Below are 21,820 nucleotides of genomic sequence, written 5' to 3'. Positions count from 1 at the left end.
TATATGTATGTATAGAGTATAAAGTATTATTTTGTCATAGAAATGTAGGATAGCGGAATATTATTTGGTGGTAATGTAGGAGACAAAGATACGATATGCGTTATCGACACTGATTATCGGAGATCAACTATTGAGTAGGATGTAGATTCGAACCGGCGCGGTGGTAGCTTTGATTCTCATTGTATCATGTAAAATTACAATGCAAAGTGATATTTAACTAGAGCCTATTTGAATACGTAAGTTTTGATTTGAATTAAATAAGAATTGTCCTGGTGACGCTATTGCGGTCGAGTTTGCGCTACAAATATTTGATTGCAACAGTTGCTATGCTATAACCGTAATAACTAATAACCCTGCAGGTCACTTTAACTGCGAAGTGCGATCGAGTCTTACTCAGGCTTTTATCGAGTAGTCGATTTCACGCTTCCCACGCGGTGGCAAGCCATTTTCGAGCGTCATAAAAATAAATGTTTATTATTAATCAATATTAATAACATTAGGTACTCGAGGACATTATTATAGTTGACTAGACGTTTCGATCAGTTATGGAACCGAGGCTGACAAGAGACTCGATTTTGGGGGTTTTGGATCGTTTCTTGAGTTCTAATCATATGCAGAGAGTGCTACAGGTAGGTGCCATGAATTACACAGTGTGAGTGAACACAAACTGCTATCGCCGTTGGCTTGGGGTAAGCTTGCCTCAGGCCCGGCTGGCCGCCTCATTGGCGGTGCTAAGGTTGCGAGGAATGTCGAAGAGATCGTGCCGCGTAAGGACGCATAAACTGTAAAGGATGATTCTATTGAAGCAAGAAGACACAGGGATTTGTTTTCAGTAAATAAAACAATGCATAGCTAATTGAGTTTCGAATACTTTATTGTATCGTTATATTTTGGTTAAAATCACAGTACGGCTTTTCTAATTAAAATTTGTATTTATATTTAAACATTAGGTAAAGTGCAATAGGAATCACTGTGAAATAAAAATACGACATACCGCATGCTTAATTGTTACAAACATCGTTTAGTATCGTAAAGTACACACGGTTCATTAGGACCTATCGAAGTACATTTTGTGAGAAAATAATAAGTACTTATACACGAGTTACAATCTAAATCTCCACTCGCAGACGAGGAGTGAGGGCGTCGCGCAGGCTTATGCGGTCTCGTCCGTCAGCTCGTCGCAGCGGTCCTCCAGCTCGTACTGTAAGCACAACGGAGCGCTCGTGAGCAGCGCGTCGCAAGGGACAGCACACAGCTCGGGCGACGGCGGGGCTCCTTACCTCGTCGAGCTCCAGGCACTTGCCCCACTCGGCGAGCGTGATGCGGTGGTCGTCGTCCTCGTCGCAGCGGTCGAGGAAGGGCGCGATGCAGTGCTCCAGCGACATCAGCGGCGCTCGGATCGGGAACAGCTCGTGGCGCGACACGAACCTGCCGCACAGACATGCCATAGAGCGTCTTCGCTCCTCGAATCGTCTACTTACAGATGGAACCGTCGGGGCACCTGTCGTTGTCGTGCGCGTCGAGGTCGCACCACTTCCAGATGGCGGCGTTGGTCCAGCGGCGCGTGAGGTTGGCCTCGGCCTCGCGCTCCATGTGCAGGTAGTGCGGCGACAGCTCGCGCCGCTCCGCCATGTCGCGCATGATGTTGAACAGCCAGTCGCGCATGCGCCGCGGGAAGTCCGACATCTCGCTCTCCAGGCATTCCTGCGCAGCGCCGACGCGTCAGTCGCGAGCCGCGCGCCGGCCGCCGGCCGCCGGGTACTTACCGGCATCTCCCGGCAGGCGCCGTAGTACTCGATCTGCACGTGGTGGTATTGGGGGCCGCGGCACAGCTCCGAGTTGTCGAGGCACAGGCAGCGTTGGCGGTACACGTCGCAGTCCGATGGCCAGGTCTCGTTGTGGTGAGTGCACACCTGCCGACGGAAATACGGGTTATTTACCTTCGATTACCTTTAGCTTTCATGTGACAAAAATGTATGTTTAAAGGTTAAATTTAAAGTCAATATCAGTGTCCCCGGACGCCCTCGTAATGCTCACCTTTCGGCGGGAGTCGGTCTCGTAGGGGCATTCCTTGATGCAGTTGCAGACCGCGTCGCCGTGCTCGTCGATCTCGCACACTCGCCCTGCGCTGCAGTGCACCTTGAGGCACGGGTCTGAGGCGACGCAGGAGATAATCAATAGAATATTTATATCGGATGTCAGGATGTTTTCTGGGACACTATTGTTAAAAAACTAAAGAGTTTTTGACTATATTCAGTATAGAAGTGATAAGTTTGAATTTGTTTCTTGTATATAACGCTTGTAACGTGTACAAATGTTTACTATTCCTCTAAAACTTTTTATGTATATACAATAAGGGTTTTGAACGCGACAACGCAAACCGTTGCTATGTATAGTGGGCAGTTCCAATTGCCACTGCACTCGTATTTCGAAGGTTGGGGTTACTGTTGTTGTACGGTGGCACACAATGAGTATTCTTATGTGCAACAATACAATAACAGTAACAGTCTATGGATTTCAGCTGTGCTAAGGCCTCCTCTCCCTTGAGGAGGCTTGGAGCCAATTTCACCAAGCTGCTCCAATGCAGGTTGGTGGGTTTACCTTATGTAGGTACATTAAAATATATTGCCCTTTCCCTCAAGATTTAACCTTTAGCTATCTAGGTATATTTATTGTATTCGATACTTCTCGAAACCGCATCCTTTAAAAAGACAAGAACTTTACTCACCTTCCATGAATACTTCGTTTCCTCCGTTGTTTTCGTCGCCGACCTCGTTCATGATTTCATTGACACGCGCTCTCTCGGATTCCTGTGTGATAGAAAGGTGCTATAGCCTATATTCGAGGGTTTCTTTGTACAACTGTGGCACGTTTTTGTTAGGATAGAAAGCACGCGAAGGGTAAATTGAAAATATTCCCATTATTTTAAGCGGCGACTAATGAAGGACCTGGAATCGCTTCTCGTCGAGGCGCTCCGCCATGCCCAGCTCGAGGTGCTCGGCGTCGTCGGCGCGCGGCGCGCCGGGCGCGGGCGGGAACAGGCGCGCCGCCGCCAGCATCGACGGCTCCGTGGTCGTCGTCGTGCGCAGCCTGCGGTGCTTGCGCCGTTTCTGAACACATCGAATGTGAATTTTTGTAAAAAAAATTGTTATCTATTGCACCTTAAAACATGTTAGTTCTATGGCTTTGCCGTGGCGCGGGTATCGCGGCTCGGGTCACGTCAGGGTTAATATAAACAGCGTAAATAGTAGTACGAAATCTCTTCGATTAGATGTGCTACTTATTTTACGCGACTCAGTTTAGTATTTATTAATCTAATTTAAATAAATAATGAAGGTTTTAGCAATTAGTAGTAAATGATTACCAATACAGCTTCCGTGGAGCATATCGTCGCGGCCAGCAAGGCCAGCACCAACAGATAACTCCTCATCCTGGCTCCTATCTGTAATCACAATCTGTTTTAAACTAGGACAAAACATTAGTCGTAGTGTGCAGTACTTTGTGTATTTTAAGTATCAACTTATAAAATAATAAAAATAGACCGGTTTTTTCAATCTTTAAAGAAAATTAATTTTACTATAACAAGCTCTTGAAATTTTACATTTTCATTGAACTTAATATCTACAAATAATGTAAAAAGGCAGAGCAGTGCAGAATGTCCATTAAACGCGTGAACAGCGAAAACTACGGGGAACGCAAATGCTTTGAACCGGCAGCGGCATGCGGCATCGATCGCTAGAAATGAGTCGTTGTTAAATGTTAGATAACGATACGAGAGAACGATTCAATGCTAAGATTTAATATTTAAATTATAAATACCCCGCGACTCGTATATTGAATTAAGTTAGTATGCCTTTATTTCAGTTGCATTTTGTAGCAGAAACACGTATCACATTCGTTTCATAATAAATGACATCATTTATACATAAGTGATTGTTTTCGATAATAGACATTGCATTATGTTGACGATATCAAAGTAGTAAGGCGCGGCTTGCGCGGGCGTCGGCGTCGGACGAAAGTGCATCACCCTCGAGCGCGCCCGCTGAGTTGCACTTCGGCGTTGCTGACGATCGGATTACCCTGTCAATGAATAAGGAATGCGAAGCGTGCCTGCGCCGCGACTCCGCACCGAATACACTCGATACCTCGTATTAAAAATGTTGTCAATATTCAATTACTAAAACTTTTAATTATTCAATCTTGTTAATACATAAATAAAATATAGTTGAGTTTATTGCATGTGCATAAAAATTATGATAATTCTAATAACGAATTCCTTTCAGCTCGAGGTAGGTATCAAGTAACACTATGGTTATTTGAATAGTATGATGTTACATTCATAAATACAGACATATATATAATACATAGTAAGTCGGATCTGTTAAGAAGGCACGTTCGGTGAGTGCGCGTGCAAATAACGACGGATAGTCGCACCGGACTGAGAGATTAAAACGAACCAGCGCTAAATATTTCGTGTTCCGTTTGCCGCGACGCCGACAACCAGTGACTTCATCCACATCTGTTTATGATATTGCGATGGCCATGCTGTATGAATGACTTTATAGCATTGTAATTGTTTTTATCATTTAAAGCGAAATTTGAAATAATGAAGTCCTAGTCCTATTAGTAAGATTGCGATTGTACGTATGTATGTGCTTTTCGGTTTCCCATAGGGGTACGTGATAAATATGTAACGAACGAGCACTGTGACAGAGCGTTTGACCATATTTATTTGAGATTCCTTTATTGACTAAATATAAATATTATTAACATTATTGCATCAGCGCCTAACACTAATGATTGGTGTTGGCGACGAAACGTGGCCCGGGCCACTGCATGCCATGTGACATCCATAAATGGGATACGAAACTGACGTTAAATTTGGAAAGAAGTATAAAATGTAGGAAGTTGTAACTGTAAGTAGCTAACGCACTTGTGTTATGGATAAATAAAATTTTAACAAAAAGAAAAACCGACTTCAAACAAAACACTATTTTAAAACAAATAAAAATGTACTAAAAAGTAATAAAAATAATTGCATATTTAACATATTTTTAAGAGTCCTCCTAGGTAAAATGAAATGAAAAATATTAGACTACTAAAAAGTCGATTTACGATTATATAACGTAGTTATAGTTATTGTTATATTTGTTTTATTTAAATATCCAAGTTTATGGGTTATAAATAAAAGATTCGACCGAGTATTGCTAACGTGCTCCTCAGAATTGTTCCGTTCCCTCCCGTTCCCTTAATTTGTCATGGATCCTATACTCAGAATCTTACCAAACTTTCACGAAACTCAAAATTGTGCCAACCAATTTTGAGTTATTCACCTATTTATCGCGCACATACATAATGCAAATTTAAGACTTATGTCCTTTTCATACGGATACCATGATCGGAAAAAAATAAAAAAAAAATGGGACCCCACGGGAAGCACTACCTTTCAAACAAAAAAAAAATTATCAAAATCGGTCCACCCAGTAAAAAGTTATGAGGTAACAAACATAAAAAAAAAAAAAAAAAAAAAAAAAAAAAAAAAAAAAAAAAAAAAAAAAAAATACAGACGAATTGATAACCTCCTCCTTTTTGAAGTCGGTTGAAAATCAGAAGTAACGACGGTACCACGAACACCCAGACCCAAGACAACATAGAAAACTAATGATAATCTACAGGTGTACCCATAAAAACCGATATTTATATACAGTTACGAATATTAAATATTATATTTTCGTATCTATTTATGTTTATATTTTATAAGCAAGTAATAGTAAATTTTTATCCTGTTAATTTCTATCTAGTTAAGGCTTTACTTTGTGACTTGTGTGTAAATAAATTAAAAAAAAAAATATTTTTTCAAAAAATTTTTTCCATACTTAAATAAATACATTTATGTTAAATTACTGCATACTAAAATTATAATACTAATATAGGAACATTTCCGGTTACTTTTGTAAGTGGTAGGGACTAGTGAATAACCAACAAAGGAATAAATAAAAATAAAAATTTAATTAAGTTAAATGACGGTATGGACGCTTATTCTATGAAGAATTGATAAAATATATTAATTGAGTACCAACTGATTTAGGCAAACTTTCAGACATCACATGAAATCATATTATATGTAATTAAAAGTACAGAATTGGAATAGGCAGTGTCGTTATGAGTAATTGACCTTAAGCGTCACAGTCCCAGTGACGAGGTGCCCGCGACCTATTTGCCTACTTCCAACTCCTGCCTATTGGAGGAGTCTGAAGAAAGAAACGATCTTCGTAATTGGCGTAACGACAATGGGATCGTATCGCGTCTATTTGTTTCTATTGACCTAAATATGCCACACATTACCTCACAATGCAATTTCATAAATTTTAGATTAGTGAGTAGCAATAGGTATATACATAGGTTTTTGTAAAACTAAGCATTGCTGTTTAGCGGTGAAATATATGATGCTTCGATACCTATCCGAGGGACGTTTCACGGAGCCTTAATGATAAGTTAATTTTCCCATTACTGACTAGAATAACACGTAGATTTTAACCACAAATTCAGTCCGGGCAAAGGACCAAGAATGTTTGTGTCCTTAATTAGATTGTATTAATTGATTTCGTCAACGGCGAGAAAGATAAATACCATGAGGAAACCCCCATATATCGGAAGAAAATCTACCATGTGTGTTTCCACCGACCCGTATTTGAGTGGCGTGGGGGTTGAATTTATTCCACAGAAGTTCAACCCTCATGAGTTGAGAAGGTCCTAGCAACGCTGGGCCGCCGTGGACGTTCACCGGCTTTCACTTTATCACGAGTTGATATGGTGTGTTTTGAATAGTTAACTAATAACTATGTGAACTGGAACTTACAAGCGTCCGATTTTTTAAAATGTTTATAGCAGTAGGTATATAATTATGAGCACACATAAAACTAATATTTTTAAACATGGATATCGCAGGCGATAACCTACGACCGGTAACCTCGTTACCGAATCTACGATCTGTGTCGTCGAGATATTTAACAACCTTTTAAAAACAGTACGTTTTGTTATTTGCTCTAAAATATTCTATGATATATTATTTGAATCAACTATGACCGTTTGAGATAGATTTCGAAATTTTAATTGTTTTTATTTTATTAAAGGTAAAGTTAAAACAGTTTAAGAACCCGGTACTCAGAAATATAAAATTATAGGGATTTCAAAAGAATTAATTATCCATAGGTATGTTACTTACATTAGGTTTACTTGTTATTCAAATTAATAATATTTTGGAATGAATGTAGGTCACAATGACAATGATCCCGCGAATAATATAAAACAATTTTTCGCGAGCGTGGACGGAAGCCAGGCTATCTGGTGTCCGCCGCGCGATAGCCGCGACCCCGCCGCCTCGCTCGGCAGATAAAAAATAAAAATATAACTCTGCTATGACAAACCCAGTTTCAAGATTTTATGTTAATGTGAGCTTCGTAAAGTTCATCCGTAGTTTTAACGTATCAATAAGTGGGTACTGATGGGAAATGTATCATTAAATAATATATATATCAAATAATAAAATTCCGCAGACATTTTTAACTTTACCGTCTCGTAAATTCAAATCGTTTTTAAAAAAATACATTGGTGAAAAAGGCGTATTATTCGATACAAGATTTTGTAGATGAAAAAAAGCGTGGAATTAATACCTGTTGACTTCCAGGCAGGATATATTAATTTAAATAATTGTATTAACTAACATGACTGTATTTTTTTAAATGTTGGAAAAGAGTAACTACTGAGTTTCTTGCCGGTTCTTCTCGGTAGAATCTACTTTCCAAACCGGTGGTAGCTTCACTTAATTGTTAAATGACGATTCAAAAGTTCTTGTAAAAGTCCACTTGAATAAAGTATACTTTGATTTTGATTTAGATCGAAAGATTGCATACAAATACAAATATTTAAGCAAATATAAATATATTTTTTGGTGTGACTTTTCGGATTTTTCGGAATGTGGGTTGAAACGGACCACAAAACTATTTTAGAATAAACGTAGTTGCAGATGTAAGTAGATGTTTGATTCTAGAGTTCTATTCTCGTTAGAGAAACCATGTTCCTACTTTATTACTTGCACGACGACCTACATCTTTGTTAGTAGTGTTGCAGAACGGTGTACACAATAAAATGCCGATGCAATGATTTTATTGTTTGAGGAGTAGCGATGAGTATGACGGCGAGAGAATGCGCGGCAGGCGCGCGGAGTCGCGGCGTCGGCGTCGGCCGGCGCAAATGCAATACGCAGCAACAACATAGCCTCTCCTTAGACATCATGTCTATGGTTGAGTGAAGCTATGGATCGAATACTATTCTATAATTTATTTTATATACTGATTCGTTCTTTAACTCTAATTAAAGTATGTAGAGTACCTATTAGAGTACCAATTTTACAATCGTGTCATGTGTTTAAATTATCCGTTTTATTGCTATTTTTAATGCAAAATAATACATATGACTAGATTTTTAAGGATTTTAACAAAAAGAAAAATATATTCAGTTCTAATTATCTACCCATTCGGCATTTTGAATCGTTGTCCTAAAACTCGTTTCCGATCATCGCAAACAAGAGGAGAGAATGGCTACTAACCCTAATTCGCATCGAAAAACATAAATATATAACTAATACATAAGTCTCTTAAAAATATTAATCAAACGTTATTCGCATATTATGACTATTTTATTATTAAAGAAAAATCATCAAATTTCATCATCTTCATATCAGAATTAGGTCTTAGAACAATAAAGTACTATCAAAAATAAAAATAATAGTATTAATTCGTTAAGGCAATGTATAAAAATAATAAAATTACAAAAACATATCGAAATTTCATCGAAGTAGATCGTTTACTCACCCAGTCCTCCTAGCACAGCTCTTCAAGTCGAGGCTGCGTCACCGTCGAGTGCGGGCCGTCGACTGGTCGACTGGTCGACGCTCGTGCGCACGGCACCGTCGGCACCGCCTATTATACGCCGCGCACTGCGGACCACCCTATCGGCTATACGAGTATACGCTCGCTGGCTCGCTCGCGTTCCCGCGCAGGATCGGGTCCGCTTTGTCGATATGCATCAACCGAACCTCAAATGTTTGCCCGTTTCAACTGCGTATTAACTGACAAACTTTTTATCAATTCAAAGGTCAAACTGCACTTATAAGAATATTATTAGTAGGTATGTACTCGAAAAATGTTACTATAGTTGTCTGTGAATAAATCATAATACCTACTACTACGACTTATATGAATGGCTGTTGGCTGCTGTAACGTCAGGCCTCTATGTTTTAGCTGGTATATTGGACCAGAAAATGATCAAATTAAAGGAACTATAAGGCCTAACTAAGTATTCTGACCCCTTATATAGCACTACCAATTCAGAGTTCCGACACAGCGTGCACAATTTCAAAAACATATTTACTTTTCAGAAGTTAGATTGGACTTCGTAGTCAATTTTTTACAAAATATTTACTTGGATCATTGTTTTTCGGAACAGTGTATTAGCGTATTCGCGTTCGTTGTTTGAGCTTGCTGACCCCGTACGGGACCCAGCTTTCGATTACATTTGCTTAATTTGCCCAAAAATTCTCAATATAGTTTCATATCTGAATCTAATAAAAAATGTTTTCATTAATCTAAGTCAATCGTATTAAATAAGATCTAAGTCAATTTGCTCAACGTGTTTATAGTGTTCGTTATTGCTAATGCACGAAATAATTGATCAAAGAAAACAGACTAGAAGAATTAGCTTTTAACCAAGTTTCGTGCCAAAGCTCTGACTCAATCAGTTTGGTGTCAAAACGTAGGAACACAAGATAAACGAACAAATTACGATACTCGGTACCTATAATGTTGTGTTATTAGTAGAATAGACATGAATAGGTTTATAAATAAAAGGCAATGTTTGTTACAAAAAGTATGTCTTCTATTAGAGTCGGCGCAAGTCTTCTTCAGCGCGGGTGACGCGCGAGCGCACAGCTTTTGGAGGAAACGAGCACAGTTTGATAATTTTACCGATAATACAATACAATACAAAGTTTAGACCTCAGTAGATTATAACGAAGAAATTTCAAATAACTAATATGGTAACAAGATATTTAAGCGACTTTACTTTCTAACTTACGAGCTTTAGGGGGTCTAAACTTTGCTCACAAAATCACTGGAGACGGAATGAATATTCAGGATCTGGTCGCAAGGACAAACATCGATCGAACAGTGCTGTTACATTCACGTCTCAAAGTAGTCCTAATGTTCCTATGTAAAATAAGATTAATTTTAAAGAACACGTTACTTAGACTTACATACAGAAATACTCTTTGCATTTTATTACGCACTGGAAATGATGACATACCACGTGTAATCGGCATTACAAATTATATAAGAATCAATATACAACCATTTAAAGCGCCAACGAAAGCCCATTTCGATATCGTCATTATGGCAATATTCGTAGTGCTTGACTAATATCGAACGATAAAAAAGTATTTCTGTAAAAGTTCTGACAGTAATAATTATAAAATTACATTAAAAATAATTATTTACTTTAAATATTGATTATGATTACGTCGGATGTCATTTGTAGATTACGATATCGAATATACAACGATGAACTGTTTTGGCAGTGAAGTTAAAGGCGTGGCGTTTATGAATTGAAACTGACTGCTAACATCCCCACTACTCTCCTTAAGAGCCACTAAAATGTTATCGGAAAATAGTTTTATTATTTTAATACCGTAGGAGTTATTGAATCGGCTGGGTCTCTTTAATATAACACGAAAGCAAGTATAGTACGACACAACTTAGATGTAGCATCAGCTAACTTTGAGAAACCGATCGCATCCGAATTAAATACGCTATTTCAAAGTAACAATATTATTTCTTATGTGAACCTGTGTGACCTTTACACAAACGCTATAACTTGTGATATTATATGACCTAATATATTCGTCAATTTGACATTTCGATTTAAATGCACTTGCTTTCTCGGGTTGACTTGACGAGAGAATCAATAGCGACGAATAGCGTCGAATGGCGCGATAGAGAGCTATTTCTATTGGTTGCATAAATTGGCAGAAGTCAGCCTCATTGAATTTGCCGATGCTACATCTATACCATAACAGCTGACTGAAAGCACAAAAGAATTATATTCACACAAGGAATGCTACCAGCGACAAAGTGACATATGAAAAAGCCAAAAATTCATGTGACATTGACATTTCACAAGATATGTTAGATATGAGCCAGAGAATACTGAATGGTTTTGTATTATGAGAGTCAATTCGAATGCAACCTAACTACATAAATGAGTGTTCAAGACGCTAGAGCACTTGTTGCCACTCGGTGAGCGCAGGCGGGCCGGCGTCACCCTGGGGGGGGACTGGGGCGCATGAGCGCATCAGTTACGTTCCAATCAGATTGGTCGATAAATCAATTTAGAAGACGCATCGTGCGACGCCTGTGACGCGAGCCAAGTCGAACTTTATTCGAATTGCAGCTTCTTAGTAACGTGATAATTGAAAGCCATACACAGAATAAATCGACAGAAGTGCTCAGGTCACAAATACTATCGTTAGATACACGGAGACTAATACAGTGGGCAACACTAACGAAGATTTTTCTAGTTACAGTTTATTCCCTGAACACAATGTTTGTTTGTCTTTATTTCATTGAACCAATTAAGCAGCTCGTGTAGGCCTACCTGCACAGGATACGCGCATGACTATCGCGACAGTAGCTTTGACTACTCGTGATTTGTCATCGAAAAGACTACTCAAGCCGTCGCTGCAGCCAGTTTATGTCTTCCATGTTTAACATCGCACCTTGTTGAGTCTAGTCAATACTGAATATTTGTGAGCGGGTCAATCGATACAAATACAATAATTTCATTTAATCGAGTTTAAATAATAATTATACTCTTAAAACATTGTATACAAAAAATACGTTGCGTTTTACGGTATTTTTTACCAAACTACAATATATTGATAACTAATCAGCGTTATTAATTTGCGGGATTGGTTCATGCGGTGAGCGGCCGCGCCGGAACTAGCTCTCCTGGTAGCGGGAGCGCTAGTACGAGTGCGCCGAGAAACATTTGCAATATGGCTGACACTAAATAATGGCAGAGTTATCGGGGGTCACAGTACTCGCTGTTAATAAAACAAATTGTTATTGCATTATTATGTAATTTTGGTCATAGTCGATGTTGTTAATGTATTTTGTTACGTGGAAAAATTACAAGTGTACATAAATAATGGAAACATGAAACCATTTTACACATTCGACTCGGGAGCGACGACGTCCGCGAGTGGAACGCTGGCTAGACATCCGGTCCGCTACGCGCGGTGAACGCAAAGTATGGCGAGCCGATAATAACCTAGTATACAATTAAAATATACAAAAAGTTGAAAAATCACAAAAATTCCATGATCAGAAAAAATAGAGTCGCCGTCGACTTCGAGGCGACCTCTGGCTGCGACAATGACGCGCCGACATTTTCGTGTTAGTGCGAACTCTGAACTGGCGTTCAGTTCAAGTCCGTCACAGTTCGAGGGCGGCCCCCTCGTAGCGTAACATGCAACACCTCTAATTATTAACGAGACATTTAAAGTCGTCACGCTACGAGCGAGCCCGCCGCCTCAAAACGTTTCGTACGAACGAGATTACAGGCGAAGCCGTTTGGACGTGTCCCTGGGACATGCGGCTACTTAACGAAACAATTTTTCCTTGTCAAATATTATTGAACAGCTATCAACTCACATGGACCCAAGCGGTCAGAATTAGAAAGCACCCGTTTTTCTTGCTTTACACGAGTGCGCCATCGGGTGTCTCGGTAAGACACGACCCGATATGCTACTACTCTGTTTTGACTTGGAACGAAAGCTAATAATATCAGTTCGCGCCGTATATAACGGCATATAACGCCGGCAGGCGCGTCGCCACGGCTCCGCCCGCGCGGCGCGCGTACGCCGCGTACGCGCGCCGCACTGATGCGAACGCTACACCGCAGGTGTAGCTCCTACTTTACGATCTGTATAAATAATTATCAACACGCAAGATACAAGTTTACAGGATATTCGTTATTATTAACAAAAAAAAAAATGTAACTGCTTAACCATAAACTTATTTTAATAATTACAAACATATAATAATTTGTCGTTGAGGGGAGACTGCGCTCGGCATGTCTCGGCGCTGCGGGCAGGACGGGGGGGTGGGGGGGGGGGGGTCGTTACAGCGAGCGATCGATCGCTTCGATCGGGAAATTTAACTGAACGCTACTAAAATAAAATAATAATGGAAACGAAATATGAAGTAAAAGATCATTCTAGATTTATCACAACGAGCCCCGCCGGGCGCGGACGGGCCGGCCGAGGGCCTCGATCACGAAATTAATTTACTATCTAACTACTTAACGAAAGGAAGCGATATGCGAAGCGTGTTAGTCGACTCGGGCTCGACTGGAATTTAGTAGACGCGAAGTTACATCTAAGACTTGTAGAGGTTTGTCACACGACGAGCCGCCGGCGCCATCTGCGGACGACGACCAATGTTAGCTGCTGCTCGCCCATCACGGCCACAGTTTTAATAGGGTTTCAGTGCTACGCCTCAAAATACAAAAGCATATGATAAATAATGATGCCACATGGCAGCCAGTGGGCGCTTACGGGCACTAAGAGGGGACACGTACGAGACGGCGGCGCTCTAGCGGCGGTAGGGCTGGCGCGGCTGGAAGGCGGCGCGGTGCGACGACAGCGGGCGGCGGCGCGGCGCCTCGCGCGCGCGCGTCTTCTTCTCCTCCACGTTGAGCTTGACGCCGGCGCCCTCGCCCTCCGCCGGGAAGAACAGCGGCTGCGAACACGACGGCCGTCAGTGGCGAGCGGGGCGCGCGGGGCGCGGGCGGCGGGCGGGGACACTCACGGCGGCGTTGAGGCAGTCGGCGGCGGCCTGCGCGCTCTCGTAGGTGATGAACCCGTAGTTGGGGTGCCGCGGCGCGCCGGGCGCGGCGGGCTTGCTGTGCACGCGCAGCTCGGCCACGGGCCCGAAGCGCGCGAACAGCGCCCGCAGCTCCTCCTCCGTGGCCGAGTGCGGCAGGTTGCCCAGGAACAGCTGCTGGGCGTCCGAGTACCGCCGGCCGCTCTCCGGCGGGTTGCCTGTCGGGTAGACGGCGGTTAGAGTCGACCGGTCGCTCGATATCTTCCTTCGATTGTTATATAGTCACGAGCTATTCAACGAAATCAATGAGTTCCGTAAGTGGACTCCTGGACTGGCGGACAAGCAAGTGGCAAACATTTTAGAAATAACCAATCTCAGGATGAATTAGGCACTTCTCTCCCAGTGCCTCCGCTCACTCGCTCCTCCGAAAAGAACCCTCGGTCATCTTCGGAGGAGCGAGCTGGAGCGAGAAGGCCGGGACAGGGGGTCAGCGCGGCGGGTACCTGCGGGCTGCGGCGGCGCGACGCGCGGCGGGCGCGGGCGCGGCTCGTGCGGCGCGGCGGGCGCGGGCGGCGCGGGCGGCGCGGGCGGCGAGCCGCGCGACGCGCCCGACTTCAGCAGGTTGGCGTACGTCTTCGGCGTCGCTGCACACGGACCATCGGTATTACAATTCCAGCGATTGACGGATGGGGTGGCTACTTTTTTGGGTGATTCTAGTTGTAGTTCAGTATGTACGAAATTAAAGGAACGAAAAATGCTACTATGAAATATGTTTTATTCGATTATAAATAGTGAAACTCTCGATTCTCGCTTAGGTTCGCTCGTTAGGCACGAAGTTCTATGGTGTAAGTTGCTGCTTTTTACGAGTAAGCTTTGGTCACGTTTTTTCAAAATTTCAAGTATCGATATTTACAAGGTTGCGGCGGCGGCGAAGGCTCCCGCTCGGGCTCCGGCTGCGGCGCGGGCTCGGGCGCCGCCTCCGGCTCACGCTCCGGCGCCGGCGCAGGGACGGCCGGCGGCGTCGCGGACGGCGCGGCCCCCGATATAGCGTTGGCTGCACACAGTAACGGAGGTTGTAGACGGCCGAATGTGTTATGTCAGAGTTATCGCGTGGAGCGAGTGCGCGCGGTACCCTGCAGGGCGGCGACGAGGTGGCGCGTGGGGTCGTCGTGCGGCGGCGGGTGGCCGTTGAGGTGCGGCGCGGCGGGCGCGGGCGCGGGCGGCGACAGCAGCGGCGCGTGCGGCGGCGCGGGCGGCGCGGGGAAGGGCGCGGGCGGGAAGGCGGGCGCGGGGGGGAAGTAGCCGCCCGTCGCCACGCCCTCCTCCTCCTCGCCCTCCGAGCGCCCCGAGCCCTCGCCCTCCTCGTCGGAGAACACTATGTCCTGTCGAATCAAATCAAAACAAATTTTATTCCAGTAAACTTTACAATGAAGCGTTTTTGAATGACTGCGATGGAGAGATTGATTTTAAGATTGTTACATGTTAGTTATTAATGTTACTGGCAGGCTATGGATTTTGATCTTGTAGCATATTTTTTGGCCGCAGTTGGTTCAGCGACAATATCAAAAAAAAAACAAAATCAAAATATACTTTATTCAAGTAGGCTTTTACAAAGAAATATGCCAACTAGGGGCACCCCCTCGGCACCACTCGACCGGTGCACATGTTGTATCATGTGTTTCCTAAATCTAACTTAACTTTATTTAGGTATGTTTTGTTTTATATTTAATAATTATTTAATAAGTACTCAAAGTGCAAACAAACTAGGAATCGTTGTCATACATTTCACATCGGTGAGTACCCAGATGAACGCGATGTAATCATGACCATTTCATAATTAATGACAAATTTTAATAAAACACCGATAACTTTCAGTTCAATGACTCTACTTGGTCATGATCATGGGTATCTTAATTCCGAAGTGCAGGTATTTATCATCGATTATCTTTAATTGTAGCAATATTGACTTCAATTTAAAGTACATAAAAAAAATCCACGTAAAACGATGTACAAACATAATCCATATAAAGTTTATTTTGATTTTGATATATATAATTCGTATGTATATAATAACGGTAAACCGCACCTCATATTACCTATTTCCTTTTCCTAAACCCTTAAATATGATATAAAGCCGTTACTCCTCCGAAATATACGACACTGTGCTAAGCAATATTATTATATTAGGCATACCCCTTTAAGTGCTAACTGCTAATAGATGGCGCTGATCATATTCAGATTGGGCTTTAATTACCATTCATAGTGCGATCTATTAAGGTAATTAATTTAAAGAAGTATTAGTAACTGATCTCTTACAAATTGTTATCTGCTATGTTCTCAAGTAATAACCGGCCTGGTGGTATAAGACCTGCCTTGTTTGGTGTCAGCTTTATGAGTGTTTACAGTTGGGATATTGATACAAATTAACGTTAAGATTTATATGTTTCCAATATAAATTAGATTTCAAACACTGTTTATTGTACAGCATATCATAATGATTATAAACAGCTCCAGGAACAATTAAAAGCTTAAGAGTTTCGCTTTAGATAAGATTTATCATTCTATTGGTATAATTGTTTAACCCTTCGGGTGCCTGGTGGGTAAAACTTACATGGCGTGCCTGGTGGGTCTGTGGGACCCGGTAACAAAATGCTTGTTTTTTACTTATTTTATTAGTCAGAACGCCAAATAATGTGTTTATATTTATTTTAGAGCTGTTTAGCTATATGAATGAAAAATAAAATTAAACTAAAATTCTTCTACAAAGTTATATTAAAAAAATTAAAAAGTCTCTAATTTTACGTAATAAAAATAAACACTTATGTTTAAATCGACAATATTAATTTTTTTAATTGAGGTCAACAATCAAACTTTACATTAATTTAAGGCACTAATTAATCAACTTACAAACTTTTATATTTTGATATAAAAGTAACAAAGGCATTGCTTGTAACTAATCTGTATTTATGTGACAATTTTCACAATCAAAAATTGCGTGTTCCAAGCAATTATGACTTGTGCAAGACACATAGATGTATTTAGACTTGTCATCTTTTTGGTTAGGACATACATAACAACGCTTTTTCGTACCAGCATTATGTTTTTTGGATGGTGGCTCTGAGGGTTCCCCTAAATGAGAGCTGATTCTCTTACGTAAAGTAAGATAAGATTTTGCACCTTACAACTATAACGTCGTTCAGTCTGATGTAGAGTAGTCAATACTATGCACATTTTTTTATGAAGTTCCTTCTAGTATCCGACTTGTTTAACATATGAATAACGTTTGCATTAACATAGCGTTTATGCCAGTAGTGTTGAGAATCCAGAAACAATAATCAAGGCCTTTATATATTGACCTGTGACCAAAATTACTTAATGGCCGGGACATATAAATCACTTTTGATGGTTGTATATATAATATCCCTGTTATTTAGTTCGTTGTAGACTTTTACTTCTTCCTTGTCAACATCAGAATTATGTATCTGACTCATCTTCACTTTCATCAAAAACTACATCCTGATCTTCATTTTCTTCAAAATTTCACTCTAAAGCTTGGCGAATTTCATCATTTATTAATCGCCCAGTCATTATAACTGCATCAATATTTTTTCCATAAATAATTTACCACCCAATATAAATTAAAGAGACAAAACAAAAATAATAGCTTAAAGATAAAAAGTTACACCGCGTGCCTGGTCGGGTCCCTGAGACCCGAGCGCACACAAAATGCATGTTGTTTGGTTTTAGTCAAAATAGCCGTTAGTTTATATCGTGAAGCTACTCGGGAGTGCAGCGGGTTTGCTACAAAAATTTAAAAGTTATCGTTGATTTTTTGAAGTGACGGGTCTGTCAGACCCACCAGGCACCCGAAGGGTTAATATTGATATTAAATAGAGCAAAGCCACACACACACTGGAATACTACGCATAGTGTGTATTTTTGTATTCTATAATGAAGGCGGAGCTGTAGTTCTGTAAGGACGGGCTCTCCCCTCCTGTGTGTGTATACTCAACATCGAGAGTTGGCCGAGCAGAGCGTACCTGGTAGCGGAAGATGTCGTTGTGCACGTAGTACTTCTTGGGCGACTGCGCGGCCAGCACGAAGGTCTGCGTGAAGCGGCGCATGGGCGCGCCGGCGTTGGACAGCTCGCCCGTGACCTGCACCACGACGCCGTTGCCCAGCGTGGCCTGCGCGTCCACCTGGCTGATCTTGGCGTGGCAGTCGCGGAAGTTCAGCTGCTGGATGCGGTTGTGGATCTGCTTCTGGCCGACGACGGGCAGCGTCTCGCGATTGGGCGCGTCCAGCCCGCCGTGCACGAACGACGAGTAGTTGTTGTAGAATCTGTACGCGGACGATTGTTGTAGTCGATGGAAATGTGTAAAGAGACTTCGAATGATATATATGATTTCGCTTCGCAAAATAAAACAAACTGAAATGAAATGGAATCTTCCAAGAAAATTCATTCTGAATTCCATTAATTATCAGAGTTCTATAAAGCTGTTGTTTATTTGAATTTTATAATTAAATAACAATTGTTGATATTGTAGAAACGGTACACAGAATAAAACAAAATGTCGCCTCCCGCTGTCAGTCTGTTCCTGTGTATGCTCAGATATCTTAAAACTATGCAACAGATTTTGATGCGTTTGTTTTTAAATAGATAGGGTAAACACCCACACACAGAGAGGTGGGCTTATAATATTGTAGAGAAACACTGATAATTTTAGAGGTGTCTAATCCGATATCGTACATAAAGACATTCTGTAATATACCTAGTATCAGCATTACACCCGTGTGAAGCCGGGGCGGATCCTAGCGACCCGGCTATATTTTAATACTATATATATATATTTCACCAGAATAACAAAAACATATTAACTACATCAAAATTCTATTTAAATTGTTAGAAAATTTTAATTAGCTAAACAAACTATTGGATCCAGTTCCAAAAAATTTAGTAACCTCACATTTTAAGAACATGTTTGAGGTTTATTATTAAGCAATAGTTCAGTTTATCGAGCAAGTACACATGTCAGAGCAGTAGCTCTTATGACGTTGATTAGCGCAATGCTCACGACAGTCACAAGGAGATAAGCAGAGAATGACACAACTTTATTAGTAAACAAACAAACAACTCATAAACACAACCTGCCCTCAGTTGGTAATTGAGATAGTTTGTGCTCTAATGTTACAAGTGCTAATATAGAGATTTCAATCGATTCACATGGCGCATTTTATATAAATGAAAACAGAGGGAAGTGTTCTCCGTGGTCATGTCCGGCATGCCAGTGTATTCACCTATGCAGATGTGCCGGCGCCTTGTTGAGCAGTGTGTAGTACTGGCGGACGAACTCGCGGCCGACGCTCTGCGGGGACGGGGACGCCTCCATTACCATCGCTGTTGTTATCACTGCGCCGATACAGCCCTCCGCTATACGCTGCCCTACAACATAACGTACATCACATGTTCAGTATTCATTTGGTTGACAGCATTCAAGAACAAGGTCAAGAATATTATTATTTATTTATATCAGACACCCGTTTGTCAAAATGCTCAAAGTTTTAAACCAATACATAATGAATATAAAGTAATTTAAAACTTAAATTATGACGATATTGGCATATTAAGGCAAAAAAATAATTAAAGATACATAAACCAAAAGCACAGACAACATGCCTTTGGCGATATAAATCTAGGAATAGAAATAGTCTTATCTATAATATAATATCTTTGTGAGTGGTTGGAAGAAAGCTTCTCAAGAATAAACTTCATACTTGTTTGAAACTATCATAGAAAATACACAAATGAACAACCATGCCATAATTTAATAAGATTAAATTTTCATTTCAATTAACAACAACTATGTATTAATGCAAATGTTCAATGTACAAAAATTAAAAATGTATGGAACATTAATGAAAAAAAGTAATAAGACGAATATGTTAGGTCATATAATATTACAAGTTATTATGTTTGTGCAAAGATCATATTCGCATGAGAAATAAATATTGATAATTTGGGATAGCATACTCAATTCGGATGTGACCGGTTTTACGAATTTTGCCGATGCTACATCTAAGTTGTGTCGTACTATACACCTCAGTACATGTAACTAAAGTAAGTGTTACAATTCATTAAAATGTTCCATATTAAAATATACCTCTCATTGGGATCAAAGAGACAAAAGGACAAAAGAGGTTTACTGAATAGCATGTATGCAATATAGGTAAGGTATTTAACTTTTGTGTCCACACAGGGCACTGGCTCTATAAGAAATATTAACCATTCCTAACAGTCTAAATCCACTACCATGTTTGAAAACATGAATGTTGAGGTCACTTCATTTGGAACATGTTTGATAAATTACATAAACAGATAAATTGAATCTGAGTACAGGTAATGTAAGTACAGAGATATGTACAATGCACAATAGAAACAAATATAAAATAGTAAAAAAAGCTTGTTTTAGAAGTTTTTTTTTTTTTAATTAATTTAAATAATGAAAATGTTTATCAGATTATATTTAATCTACTGCACTCAAATGGTTACTTTTATTTATTGTAATCATACAACTATAATACAAGTCACACATTAAATACATTCAATGTATTGGATGTATAGCATAAATTAATGCATTGTTTATTTTTGTTTTAGTATCTGTGTCGTCCCTCATCATTAAACTGGATTTGTTTTTTTTTAATTATATCAGGCAAATGCAACTCTTATAAATGTTGTGTACTTGACTACTTTACTTTGTCATGATTTATTTTTCGAAGACTTAGTCGAACTGGGGAAATGATGTGAAAAATATGAGTTTGCATTTATAAACTATTTCATTTGAAGTATCAACAAACACTAAAATCACAGTAAAAGTTTTTGACATATAAGACGAATCAATTCAGTCTGCTCGATACAGTTGATTATCCAGGGGTTTGTCAAACCACGCATGGCGATTTCGTCTAGCATTTAACATGCCCGCCTTAACGAATCTTCCACTATACAACTTCAACAAAATATTTTAGTAACGAATAGTCAAATCTCCTTTATCTACAGTTTATACGTACAAATAATCGTTCAGTTGATATAATATAGAAACACTAGGGCTTTAACCTATCGAACAAAATCTTTCTGCCGACAACCAAAATATTACACTCCCAATACTTTTTCTTAAATAATAACAATTAAAAACGTACCTTAATAAATTATAGGCATCAAAGAGGTGTAATCTGCAACGAATCGTCACGAAAATCGCGTAATTTTCAGGATAAATAAGTACTGAAAACAGAAAAAGAGCCTACCTCACCGTTCGGTGTCAATTTGGGTATGGTGTTGCAACTGACAAAAAAAATATTTTATTTGTTAGTGTATAAAACAAGCACTATTAAAAGCTCTAAACATAGACCTATATTGGGAATAGTATATAATTTTTTATTAAGGTAGTCGTTAATTAATATTTTTATTTGATCGTAGTTTTTATACTTTTATGTAGATTTTAGTCATCGTGCATAACTATTGTCTCACTAAATATTTATATCAATAGTTGAGATCCATCATTTAAGTAAACTATGCGTATTTATTTTATAATTTTTAGTATCTCAAACAAGAAAGATTAAGTATTTCTCCATATACACAGTATATCTTCATTAGTAGGTATAAAAAGTCATATATTCATTTGTTCGTAAGCATTTCTGGACGGGACTATTCATAGCTATAGGCGGCATTTTTTTCTCAATGTTGGTCAAAGTATTGATTAATTGCCAAATCTATCCTTCTCATTTATACTTAGTATTATTTGTTATTGCATCCTTGTTGATACCGGTACGTGCCATTGACCTCATAGCTACTCCTCGTTTCTTATTGGCTGTAATCGTAGAAGGGA

The 21,820-nt window shown here is 40.1% G+C and overlaps 2 protein-coding genes across 3 annotated transcripts; both read right to left on the bottom strand.

The window, feature by feature from the left end:
* Window positions 1–856: 856 nt before the first annotated feature.
* LOC124535310 (SPARC) lies at window positions 857–9,058 on the bottom strand. Its single transcript, XM_047111492.1, has 9 exons — window positions 8,874–9,058; window positions 3,365–3,442; window positions 2,949–3,110; window positions 2,729–2,810; window positions 2,038–2,153; window positions 1,767–1,913; window positions 1,502–1,704; window positions 1,281–1,428; window positions 857–1,201 (listed from the first exon to the last, which is right to left on the bottom strand). Exons 2-9 carry the CDS (start codon window positions 3,428–3,430, stop codon window positions 1,154–1,156), a joined length of 972 nt encoding a protein of 323 aa, XP_046967448.1. The 5' UTR covers window positions 3,431–3,442; window positions 8,874–9,058; the 3' UTR covers window positions 857–1,153.
* A 4,218-nt stretch (window positions 9,059–13,276) lies between these two features.
* On the bottom strand, window positions 13,277–21,288 carry LOC124535309 (ras GTPase-activating protein-binding protein 2). 2 transcript variants are annotated; one of them, XM_047111491.1, is made up of 9 exons: window positions 21,135–21,288; window positions 19,239–19,383; window positions 17,981–18,281; window positions 15,073–15,322; window positions 14,854–14,994; window positions 14,444–14,584; window positions 13,926–14,158; window positions 13,673–13,856; window positions 13,277–13,538 (listed from the first exon to the last, which is right to left on the bottom strand). In XM_047111491.1, exons 2-8 carry the CDS (start codon window positions 19,334–19,336, stop codon window positions 13,710–13,712), a joined length of 1,311 nt encoding a protein of 436 aa, XP_046967447.1. In that variant the 5' UTR covers window positions 19,337–19,383; window positions 21,135–21,288; the 3' UTR covers window positions 13,277–13,538; window positions 13,673–13,709. The 2 variants fall into 2 exon arrangements, with proteins under 2 accessions (XP_046967447.1, XP_046967446.1); XM_047111490.1 differs by having other exon boundaries at window positions 13,696–13,856.
* Window positions 21,289–21,820: the final 532 nt, after the last annotated feature.

This window comes from Vanessa cardui, chromosome 14, assembly GCF_905220365.1.
Source record: "Vanessa cardui chromosome 14, ilVanCard2.1, whole genome shotgun sequence".
Lineage (NCBI taxonomy): Eukaryota > Metazoa > Arthropoda > Insecta > Lepidoptera > Nymphalidae > Vanessa > Vanessa cardui.
The sequence above is the reverse complement of the archived record's forward strand: the minus strand, read 5'-3'. Positions and strand labels throughout refer to the sequence as shown.

Excerpts from the sequence above, each read along its gene's own strand:
- LOC124535310 (XM_047111492.1), bottom strand. The coding sequence starts at position 3,430 with ATGAGGAGTTATCTGTTGGTGCTGGCCTTGCTGGCCGCGACGATATGC. Across the intron at positions 3,111-3,364 it reads GCTCCACGGAAGCTGTATTG|AAACGGCGCAAGCACCGCAG; the intron begins GTAATCATTTAC and ends CGATGTGTTCAG. Across the intron at positions 1,202-1,280 it reads AGTGCCTGGAGCTCGACGAG|TACGAGCTGGAGGACCGCTG; the intron begins GTAAGGAGCCCC and ends TTGTGCTTACAG.
- LOC124535309 (XM_047111491.1), bottom strand. The coding sequence starts at position 19,336 with ATGGTAATGGAGGCGTCCCCGTCCCCGCAGAGCGTCGGCCGCGAGTTC. Across the intron at positions 14,995-15,072 it reads CCTCGTCGCCGCCCTGCAGG|CCAACGCTATATCGGGGGCC; the intron begins GTACCGCGCGCA and ends TACTGTGTGCAG. Across the intron at positions 14,159-14,443 it reads CGCGCCGCCGCAGCCCGCAG|GCAACCCGCCGGAGAGCGGC; the intron begins GTACCCGCCGCG and ends TCTACCCGACAG.